Source organism: Hippocampus guttulatus, chromosome 1, assembly GCF_054856545.1.
Source record: "Hippocampus guttulatus isolate MCC_2025c chromosome 1, RoL_Hgut_1.0, whole genome shotgun sequence".
NCBI classification, from domain to species: domain Eukaryota; kingdom Metazoa; phylum Chordata; class Actinopteri; order Syngnathiformes; family Syngnathidae; genus Hippocampus; species Hippocampus guttulatus.
In genome coordinates, this window is record NC_141261.1 from 13748859 (window position 1) to 13761240 (window position 12382).

At 43.3% G+C, this 12382-nt stretch overlaps 1 protein-coding gene across 3 annotated transcripts in view; it reads left to right on the forward strand.

Annotated features, from left to right (window-relative positions):
• dmd (dystrophin) overlaps positions 1-12382 on the forward strand; it is a 137805-nt gene that overhangs the window by 14326 nt on the left and 111097 nt on the right. For all 3 annotated transcript variants that reach the window (XM_086111300.1, XM_086111318.1, XM_086111308.1), the window contains exon 2: positions 10218-10279. In XM_086111300.1, coding sequence (XP_085967426.1) covers positions 10218-10279 — 62 coding nt within the window. The remainder of the gene's footprint in view (positions 1-10217; positions 10280-12382) is intronic.

Sequence of the window (12382 nt, forward strand, 5' to 3'; positions counted from 1 at the left end):
GCAAATCAAGCATATCGAGTTCCATGATGCTTGCTGAAGTCTGAACCAAAATTTCAAATCGTCATATGTAATCCACAAAAAACAGACATTATTCTTGACTTCTGATTTTAAAACTAGTTATTCATCGATTTGTTGTGCACTGTGTATGTAATATGTGGACGGGATTAAACATTTATATGGTTTCGCCAAATTCATAATGGCCCTCCAAGGGAAACCGTAACTACAATGTGGCCCGTGACAAAAATGAGTTTGACCCCCCTGATTAAAAATATATAATTATTTTTATATATGATTTTTTTTTTTTTTCAATTGGGCAACCCCCAGTTTTTGTGGCGGCATATCCGTGTTTAGTCAAGATTCTGTTGGGATGGATTCTTCTTTAGGGAGTGCTTGAATAATGTGGACAAACATTGTGAAGTGTTAATGTGGAATGTCATAACAAAAAGTCATAACAATATAGATGATATAGAAAGTGATGGATTGAAAAAACATTGACTTTCTTGGAAGACAGTGCTGGACTGAATAGTTGATTTTGTGTGCCAGGCCTTGAAAGACCCAACTATTTGACTTACACACACACACACACAAAAGATTGCAAGCTTTTGAAAAAAATTGTCACCACTCGGAGGCATCCACACTCACTTGCATTGCATTAATGAAGCAAGACCGGATGCAACTTGAAAACTTGCAGATCGCCAGTTGACGATGCATATAACGAACAATAAAAACAAATATAAGGAGGTATGTAAAAGCAACTGCTTGTTAAATTCAGAGCAGATAAAGGAAAAAAAAATATTGGTTGTAGCTCTAACCACCGACATTATCCCAAGTGAATATTACCGAATATTGGGAAATTGGGAAATGGAAGGAAGAAGGAAAAAAGAAAAGAAAAAAAGAAATCCACTCGATATTCTGCGCGAGTGCTCCACATTGCAAAGTCATCATCCGGGTCTTGACAGCGTGAAAATGTGTGTTTACGCGGTGCGATGCGTCTCAGGCCACAGGTGCATGCCGGGATTTGTCACGCTGGCTCGGCTCAGGTCCGTCATGATCCTCTTTCAGACAAGTCCCCGCATAATCTCGGTCTTCTCTCCTCTCCAAGTCTTCTTCACTTAAGCCCCCCCACCCAGCCATGTGTCTACTGTATTTTTGTTTCTTTTTTGCCCAACGTAACCTCCGTCGCTCTGTCTGTCTCTGTCACATTTTGACGGAGTATCTCGGTCTAGAGAGAGCCCACTAGTCATGCCTTCTTTTGTGGGGTGATCCTAGCTCAGGGGTAGCAAGAGGCGGGGGCACAGTCCTGACTGGCTCAGCGCTAAATTGGTTTGGCACCGTACTTACTGCATCGCTTCATTATTTTGCATATCTATTTGTTGTCGATTACTCGAATGTTTAGCAGGTTGATAGTTCTGCCGGATCTCGCGTTCAAGTCATTTATTTTCATGGACGGTTATACTGAAGTATGGCCATGAGAACATGTTTGAAATGGACCATTGTGTTTTTTTAAACAAATATGTTTAAAAATTATATATGTGAGTAGTTCTATACCCGAGTGCATTAATTAATGTGACACGTTAAGTTTGTCCCTTCAAAATAGTTGGTGGGGAAACGACTCACCCCGGGCCGAGTTTGCCAAAAATAAAAAATCACGTATTTTGAAAATGTTTGTGTCAACGTGGCCTTTGTCAAGTAAGAATACACGACCTACACAACAATTTCGAAAGCTGTAACTTTCGGTCCCCGGGGAGACATTAAAAATAAAAGCCTGCCAAGCGTGAAGTTTGTTTTCAAAATTAAATCAGACACTAATTAACAAGCGCAACCTGTGCTGCTTAACGCCAACTGAAGTTGGCTTCGAAATGCAGTACAGTTCTTAGGTTCATGTTTGAATGACTATTTATAGTAAGACAAGAATTATATGGTTTCGTTGCCATAAAAGTATGTCAACAAAGCTATTTGCTGTTTTGTTTTTCCCTCCCTCGGGCCAAAGCCGCGTCTAATATAAAAATATCGTTTTGGCAATGCTGTTATGGAATCTTGGTGCCAAGAAACTACATTGAAATGAGGTTAGGAGCTTCATTTCATCAGGCGGTGGCATCGACAGCAACTCAAAATCGTTTTGGGGTGGGGCGTCAACTACTTGACTAGCAGGGGGGGCCCTTTATGTCCAGGTTGGTTCGAGAGCACTAAAATTGGGTGTCAAGTCCGGGTTCCTATCCTTTTTATTGCAAGAACATAGAATCGTACGGCTGCCTCCTTGCTATTTTATGACCGTCGTCCTACATTTTGTTGCTTTAGGCGCCTGAACAGTTTCAGGTGTGTGAGGACGATGGAGGAACTGAGTCTAGGCGGGGGAATCAATTTTTACAGCCCATGTCATAATGTTTACTTTATACGGCTGCTCTGGTGTGTGAGCGTGCGACTGTCTCAGACTGTAATCGACCAACAGTCGGTCTGCCGCCCTTCACGGCCAGCGTGCGCATGTGCCGGTGGGCCCTCGCTACCTCTTTAGCCGGCATCAGCATCAAATAGAAGACAGGGACTGAACTGGAAGATGGCTCGTCCTTTTTTTTTTTCTTGTTTCCCGTGATGTCATTGAGCTTCGAGCAGCGAGCCGTCACTTCCGCGCTAGAAGTGACAGCCTCGGTCGCGCTCGAGCCAACTTATTGCAAACTGTTGCCTCATTTTGTCATTTTGAGTCTCCTGTACGACACGACACCGCACCGCCCTCTTGCTGACACAAATCCACATTGGCCATATCGGAATATCATGTGGATGTGGGGAAGTCAAAGAGTAGGGGCATATAGATGCATGTACATAATATTTATAAGGCCAAATTTAATGGTATACATGCATGTAGAAATAAAATTTGAAGTCATTAACATGACTTAATGCTATACTAATAGATTCAAACATGTATAAGTTAGGTTAGTTTATGAATAACAAAATACAGTAAACATATTAAAAAAAATATATATATATTTTTTTTCAAGTCTGCAAAAAGTCCGCAAACGGTCCACAAGAAGCTGCGAAAGTCAGCAAAACAACAGCAAGTCACATAGAGCAACATATACAGAACTGTACTACATGTATGTGAAAATTAAAAAAAAAATGTTAATGAATATGTTTGAAAAAATCCGGGATGCACTGAAGCCGCGATAAACGAACCGTGAAATAGCGAGAGATCACTGTATTCATAGTTTAATGAGTATGATATATGATTATAATTTTAAACATATCTAAAATTGTCCTTAATTAAAAACGGGATGCATCCACGGGATTTCATGATGAAAATGCCCGAAATCAACAAACCACAAAGGCGAAATGATGTCTCTTTGTCGAGATGGAGCACTAATGCAGAAAAGTGGTGAAGATTGCACGACTGTCTGTGTCCTATGTGTTGTGTTGTGTTATTTTTGTTATTTTGACTTCAAAATGGCGCCGCGAGAGTGGCTGCCTTTCCAGCAGCTCCTATATTTTGTTGTTCTACTTCTTCCTTTGATAACTTTGCTGCTGTGAATTGGGAATTTTCTTATCTTATCTTAATTGCTTGACACCAATGACCACTTTTGTAATGGCCAGGGCTTTGGCGCCACCTCGTGGCACCTTAGGCAGTTACATAAAACGCACTACCCCCCCCCCCCCCCCACCTCAGAACAAAAGTGGTGATTTCATAAAGAGGGGGCAGCACTATCGATTAATTTGTGCTTCCCGTCCACTGCTGGACAGTTGAGATGTGATCGCCGTCAAGGAGTTGAAACGCAAAAGTGGTTCCAGCTTGCCTTGCTGCATACTCTGATGTCCTATCTGGCCTTGTTGGTCACCCACCGCCTGCCTGTTGCGCTTCGTGATTATGTGACAATCCACAAATTTGGGCACCTCCCTGTTTTCCTGTCTTGAGGAGCCCGATTTCCATTTCCTCTCCTTTGAATTTTAGCACTCATGTGAAGGGGCAAATTGAACTCCGATAATCATCTGTCAAGCCGGGCGACACTGTGCGCGACGGGTTAGCACGTCCGCCTCACAGCGTAGAGGTGCGAGGTTCGATTCCAGCTCCAGCCTTCCTGTGTGGAGTTTGCATGTTCTCCCCGGGTCTGTGTGGGTTTTCTCCGGGTACTCCGTTTTCCTCCCACATTCCATAAACATGCATGGCAGGTTGACTGAACACTCTTAAATTGTCCCAAGCTGTGATTGTGAGCGCGAATGGTTGGAACGGCGGTGCCGATGATTTTTATTTTTTTTTTCCCGCAGTCCTAACTGTCGTTTGCAGTCGGATTTTGTCCTTTTTTTTTTTTGGGGCGGTGTTAAACCAACGCTGTGTAGAACAGTCTCCGCAGCTGCCGTGGCAGGCCGTCCTCAGCAGCCTCAGGAAGAAACTTCCTCTGCTGGGCCTTTTTTAGGATGGAGTTAAGACGAGTGTTGTTTTGGGCTGCATTGGATGCGTTTGTTTTCGCAATGACTGCATGCACTGCATTCGTGTTCGTTGGATGAACTGGCATCCACTCGTCGCTTTGACGAGGAGGTACAATTTCGGGTGTTTGGCTAGCATTCATTTTGTTGAACATATGAGGAGCAAGTCATCCCCCACAATATCCCCCTTGCAGACTTTACGCCCCAACAGACGAGCGCATTTCTATTTTCTTCTAATTTTTTTTTACTTGCAGCATCGGAAGCCGAAGGATTGTGTTGATTGAATTGTATCGTTCAAAAGAGCCGTGAACACTCGGGGTGACGGAGTTCCATTCACTCGAGCCTTGAAAGACGCCGCCGGCACATGCAACAAAACAACTTCGCTTTTATGTTGGCTCGCTGAAGGTTCTGATATAAATCATGGCTTGGCTTCGCAGAAAAGTCCTGCAACGGGCAACTACGCGCGTGAGAACCTTGGGCCAAAAAGCAAGGTTGGACGTGGGTTGTAATTAGCATTTAATTTGCTTGGACATCTGGCTCCAGATCCGCTTTTAAAGAATTGATTGGATGATTTAAATGACTGCGGTGTTCATAAAGATTTATTGATCGCGTTGAGTCGAGTGGTGCCACCAAATGGCCGAGCATCTTGAAGCCAACACGTTGGGAAGTTAGGAGGGAGAAATGATGGAGATAAATCAGGCGGCTGGCGGCAGCGTGCGGATATTACATCACTTGCGCCGTTGTGACGTTCAAATCTCCGCTCCGGTTGTCCTGTGCGGAATTTTAAATGATGTCTGACATTCAGTCTGTCTTTGAAGCATTTGACCTCACTTGACATCTTCGTTTCGACTGCCACGAGCACTTCACCCTTTTTTTTTTTTTTTTTTTTTTTAAACGGCGTGTAATAGAACGCAGCGAGGTTGGCCACCTGCAAGTAGGTGTGACATCACTGAGAAAAGGTCTATTTTTATGTGATGTGATTATTAGTCTTTGTGGGCTCATATTTTTTTATGCAGCTGTTGTTTCAGATATCATTCGTGCCGGTGGCCTGATGTTGTGTCTGGTTGGTGTACACAGTCTGCCTCATCGTAGGATCTTGCCTTGAGCAGGACACTCACCGGTTTTGCCACCATCACTTTTTTTTTTCCTGCCCTATTTTATGTCTGGAACTGCAATTAACCAAAACCGAAGCAGCGGTGATGGCTGAAAGGTGGACCGTGGACAAGTTCCAGAGAGAGTAGGTGGCTGAATTAATGTGATGCGGGGAGATGGGAGTCTGTCTTTTTGTCGAGCTCCGCCCCTCCACAAATCCTCTTTGATCCCTCAAGCCAATTAGCGCTGTGGGAAGTAAAAATCAGGAAGCAAATTGCTCTTTCGGCGAAAGAAGAAAGGCTCAGCATGTGCCCGTTCAAAGGTGTCGGGATACTGCGCACAATCCTACTTAACGACATAACGAATCTGTCCGTTATAACGGGAGCTCGTTGGAAGCATTTCTAACAAATGGCTGCGCAATACACGATGAACGTTTACAGACGTAATACAGTATAAACATTCATTCGTTCATTCATTTTACGATCCGCTTTATCCTCACAAGGGTCGCGGCGGGTGCTGGATTCCATCCCAGGCCGTCTTCGGGCAGTAGGCGGGGGACACCCTGAACCGGTTGCCAGCCAATCGCAGGGCACACAGAGACCGACAACCATCCGCGCTCACACTCACACGCAGGGACAATTTGGAGTGTTCAATCAGCCTACCAGGCATGTTTTTGGAATGTGGGAGGAAACCGGAATACCCGGTGAAAACCCACGCAGGCCCAGGAGAACATGCAAACTCCACACAGGGAGGCCGGAGCTGGAATTGAACCTCTGCGCTGTGAGGTCGACGCGCTAACCGCTGGTCCACCGGGCCGCCCCATTATAAACATGTCAATTCTAAATATATTTATATCAAGAAAAAATATTTTTTGAGACACAGAAACAAACAACTGTAGCGCACCCCCCCCCCCCCCCCAGGCCAAACTATGAACATAACTGCAAGTTATAATCCGAAAAATACGATATAGATTTTTCATCTTCACAAGCATTTATCCTTTTGCATATAAACGTCTGATAGCTGTAGGATAAATCCTTATCGGAGGAATGCTCGGTGTTACAGTTTGAGGGAAGAAATAGGCAGAGCTGCGGATGGACGGTAAACAGATTTGAGAGCGGGGGGAGAAATTGGATGCCATAATTTGATCTGATTGAAGAGCTTGAAGATCCATTCCAGCTGCAGCGAGACAAACCTTTTAGCTGGGAAAAGCTATTTTGGTATGTGAAGTGAATTCTGACACTCTTGCCGATATGATGAGCCAGCGAAATGCATTGCTTCTCATCCTGTACTCATTGTGGTGTCAAATAGTTTGTGGAGCGCATGCTTACCTGGCTATTTTTTTTTTTCCTAAAATACACCGACCAAGATAGTGACTCTGTCATGAGATTATATTCATACATTGATTATCCAACAGTTACATTTCACATCGAATCACAACACATTGCTGAGTTAAGCTCTCATGGGCAAAAGAATTCAAATTGAATGAATGCCTAAAAAAATAAATAAATCTATCACGAAATAAGAACCCCTTTCTAACGCTTCCTCTCTGAGAAAGCACAGGAAGAGCAAGATGTGCTTGTTTCCCCAGGAGGTAATTAACGAAAAGTCAGATTTTATGAAGACGTAAACTGCTGAGAGAAAATGTTGGGAGGATATTGCATTGAGGGAGAGACGCCGTATATGGCTGGAAATGGACCTTGCAGATGTAAACGCTTTCACTCAACTCATTTCTGTGAGTCACAACTGGAAAATAGGATGTGGAATCAATGGACACAAAGACTGATTGTTGAAGTGGATTTCTGAGCAAAAAGTTCTTCAAAGTTGTGTATCTGCTCCAGATATACAGTACATCCCTCACAATAGCCCAAAATTTCAGTCTCTCATCTTATCTTCTGATGCCCAACCAAAAATATTTTTGACCTTTTGAGGTTACAATGAACAAGAACAAAGGTGTGTACTGTACTACCACCTTTCATATACAGACGACCCTCATACCCGACTTACAACATTTTTACCCCCCCACCCATAACGTTCCCATTTCAAAGTCCAATTTCACGTCATTTGTTTTCCATTTGCCGATTTTGCTCACAACGAGCACCTTTAGAATGCAAACTTCATTACGACCAGATTTTTCCCACAAAAGAGTGAAAACACCTTCGTGACAATGTACCGCGAGAAGCTAACTGCCGCCGCGACCTTGCTCAGGAACAGAACTTACTGCGCAGAATTCCCCTCCGTTGCTTAGCAACGCCGCTGATCGACTCTGGACATTGTTGTACTTCCTGACGTAACTCAAAAAAACATGTCTGGCGAGCGGAAGCAAATCTCGCAGTCTGTGAAGGCTGAAGTTGTCTCTCACTTTGGAAAAGGAGTCTCCCGGACGTCGGCGGCACTGGCAGTTGCCAATGCCGGCTAACATTTGATGAGTGAACGTTTTCAGAGATGAAGTGGGAACGCTGCAGTTGTTTGTTTCTTATCGAATAATTTTTTTCTCCATATACACATATTTGTAATCAACATGTTTATCCTGTATTAAACATATTAGTTGGCGGCCATTTTATAGGAAAAGGTTACAACGAGCTACCGTTATAACGTACAGATTCGTGATGTCCCTCGTGGTACGAAATTCGGTTGTGTACGATACACAGTGGGATAACAATGCAAGTTGTCTCAGGACATTTATGCGCATGTAACTTTGTGCCTGCGTGTGTTTGTGTCCACTGATTTGGCAGTGAGCTTCATCCCTGCAGGTGTGCTATGCTTAATCTGGAACAGGTGGAAGTGGGGAAAGCGGCTTAAGTAGCTCTATGTGGATGTGCATGTAATATTATGCTTTTGTTGTGTGCCTCCATGTTACATGTGTCTTTTAAACATGTATATTCCATGATATACAGCATTAATAGTTGCGGTATTAGAACCCTCTAGAACACAAACGGTGATGCAACATGCGTCGACAAATAAAATAATACTCATAAGCATCTTTTTTTTTGTCGTCCGTAAAAAACGACTAATACTACAGTATACGGAGTCCCTTAGTTGTGAAACTCTTCTTCGTTTGTGTCTGTCGCACTGTATTATACGCCCCCCAGTGGCCAAGGTGTGTACAGCAGAAGGAGCACAAGGGCATTTCCAGTCATTGAAATGGAGAAAAGTGATTTAAGTTACAAGCGTTTTGAGTTGCGAACTTCGTCACCAAACAAATTAAACCCTCAAGTTAAGGGGCCATTTTATTGTCCACATTGTGCTGCACCTCTGACATTATGTATTTACGTTTATGTGCCACGATCTGTTTCCAATCAGCACAACAATCCAAAAAAATGAATATCATCACTGTTGTTCGTACGTACAAAAAAAAAAACAGACGGTAAAAAGTAAATGAATTGACTTGTTCAAAAAATGAATCTTTACACTTCTAACTGGTCGTAAATGCCGGCACAGAAGTAGAGTTGTGCAGGCTGCTCGACCAGTATGACACACAAGGAATTATATCATTTAATATATTAATATATTCATTTCTTTCTTTTTTTTTTTAACATAGTAAGCGTAGTCTTGACAAAGCAAAAACGGACAACAGGAAACCAGAAACTCTGACCTGTGAACTAAGACTGCTGCGCATCTCCATTTTTCCTTTGCTCCAAAAATAAAGACAACCAAAGACAGTTAAAAAAATGTTATTGATAAAATTGTTGTCTGTGTCTCTGTTCGCAAGTAATTATTGATCCAAATTCGATTGTATAAACTCCCAATGAAGACTTCCCCGGGTTGCCACGTAACCCACATGCAACTTCCCAATAATGTCAAGAATGTTAAATTAAGGTGAAATGTATTCCGAATGCCGCTTTGAAATGTGTCTTCCACCCCAATTCCCCTGTTTCCTCTTCACTTCTCTGTCTCTCTCCCTTTCCCACCACTTCCACCTCCAGCACGTCTCTCGGTAACAATCCCATCTGATTGGATTTTGGTCTCATGATTTCCATCCGTGTCGTACGGCCGTGACCGTTGCCAGGCAACTGATGCCCAATCCGTGACAAACGTGACAGTTGCAGTGGGGCCACGAGGACCAAAGAGACGGATCTCTTGTTTGCCCTCACGGGACTTCTGCTTACACTTTGCCGAGCTCCATTAGGGTGGCGACAGGTTGTGCGAGACTGACTTGCGACAGACGGCAGACATCTAGTGACTGTATTCTGAAATTATGTTATATCTATCTATCTATCTATCTATCTATCTATCTATCTATATGAAATAAAAAAGTCACTTGGGATGGGCTCCCTTGGCCTATGACCTTTGACAGGTCAGGCGGTATCGAATATGAATGAATGGATGCTTGGAAATGGAAATGCAACGATAGTTTTTCTTTTTATAAAAAAAACAAAAACGTTTTTTTGTGGACTGCGAAAAACGTTTTTTGTAGACTGCGAATGTATTGATCTTTCAATGGTCACAATTGCAAGAACATATTCATAAGAGGACCATAGTTTGATGAGTCCTGCGTTGATGACACCGACGGGCAAAAATGATCATTAGCACTGTGATGATTGATGAGATGAGAATGCAATTAACCCGCAGCCTGATTGGAGAAGCCCGTCATGCCGAGCACAACTCTGTGTGCGCAAGTATCGTCCGCGCCGATATCCATGTATCTACAGTATTTCTAACTGCCTTATTACGATCCCCGCTGATTCTGTACTTGATTGTGTCTTTGTCACTGTCAGATGAAAGGGAAGATGTGCAGAAGAAGACGTTCACAAAATGGGTCAACTCACAGTTGTCTAAGGTAAGACAGATTAGGACTTAATGCTTCACCATTAAAGAATATAATGCAAAATAAATATCGTCATTCCAGCATACAAACTTGTCCAAATTGAATCTCCTGTGGTGCAAACGATGGCGTGGAGTGGAATCGCTATGAAGGGATATGATTGTTTCCCCACTCATTATTTCTGACTGTATCCTGCCTAGTGAGTTGTCAGCATGTTTCCAGTGCTTGGGCTGCAACGATTAGACAAATAACTTCTCAAATCTTCAAAGGAATACATTTTCCACCAAAAATGGTCAAGGATAGACACACCTTGCATATCCACCTACCTGTATGAGCTGCCGATGGTCTCAACCCACGCTGAGTCACTCAACAAGTAGACGGACTGACTGACGGGTTAGCCCGGGGGTCGGCAACCTGCGGCTCTGGAGCCGCATGTGGCTCTTTAGCGCCGCCATAGTGACTCCTGGCTTTTTCAAAAAATTCTTGAAAAAGGAAAAAGATGGGGGAGGGAAATATCTTTTAATATGGTTTCTGTAGGAGGACAAACATGATACAAACCTTCTTAACGTTTTCCAATGCTGTAAAAATGTGTAGAATAAATATTAAATTTCAACACTTCTGTCAATGAAGATTTGAGTGACAGCCTGCGACACACGTTTCTATTAGCAGGACGGGATGCCAGGCAAGTGGCTGTTGTTTAAAAAAAAAAAAAGGCGTTTTATGTCCAAATCACCGAGGGTACTGGCAAAGAATGGGAATCCGGAGGGACGAGAGAAGCGTTTTTAAACGGGAAAAATGCGTCCCATGCCTCGTTCATCTTAGCGGCCGTTATGGCTGTTGCTCATCTTGACATGCGGGTGTAAGTGCGAGCGTATGCGTGGGTGTGCGGTAACGGGTCGATCCCGGGAGGCTGGTTGATCGAAAAAAGGGAATTTCGTCACTTTGATAGTAGGCTAAGATAGCAAATATAGATACATACAACATGTGTTACCTTCATTATAAGGCTTTAAATTTTTTGCGGCTCCCGACATATTTGTTTTTGGGTCCAACATGACTCTTTCAACATTTTGGGATTCCGACTCCTGGGTTAGCCAGTTCACAGCCATCCAACTCCAGATTCTCATTTGCTGACGCCCATGTCGCTCATCAGGCCAGGCCACTCCTTTTAAACCACACTCACTCATCGTCATAGATACTACAGTGGAATAGGAGGATAACGACCTCGAGTTGGCCGATGTAATACCTGCACCTCACTCGCACACTATTGTGTTTAATCATGTGGAATCCATTTTACTGGGATTCATATTGAATAATTGATCGGGCCCACTCGATTCTAAAAATATTCGGTGGCTGCAGTTTGCTCAGGTAGTGCAGCGCATCTCGAATGCCACAACAGTGCCGTGGTCAGAAGGTGTCCGAGGGTACTCGCTCGCGCTGTCTCGCATCTGGAGGAGATGCCATGAGAGATGCAGCAGCCTGTGGGGGGGATTCCCACAGGAATCCTCAAATACTCAGATGTCATGGAGGGTGCATACAGGCGTGTGGCGCAGTCATCTTGAGGAAATGAACAGTTGGGTCGGCCTCGGTATATTCCATTTGTTTGTTCAAGATGCACATTAAAGGACGAGATGAAAGTCACCGTGCGAGGCCAATTAACTCTGAGTCTGGCAACACAGTAGTAAAAAAAGGAAGGTTTTAATCTCCGCTCTGCGTGGGTATACTCCAGGTACGACGGTTTGCTGCCACAGTACAAAAATATCTGTGGCGTCGTGCAAAATCATCCTACCTCTATATTCTTCATGGAAAACAAACCCCTGCATGTTTGTTCAATCATTAATTAACATTGCATCGTTTAAGAGGGCAAGCCATTCTCAACACTTTAGATTGATCAATAATTTGTTTAAAAAAAATGTTTAAAAAGTAAAAATAACACACTCACGCACGTGTGGACTGAACAATACGACCAAATCCTGAAAATGTATATAAATTACCAAATTATGACATAGGAGATTTTCGACCTGACACCAGTGATGCACATTTAATTTCGCTTTCATAAAAATACATTGAATAGCAACGTTTAGAATCACAGATTTTTTTTTTTTCCTGAAGCAGCCCCTG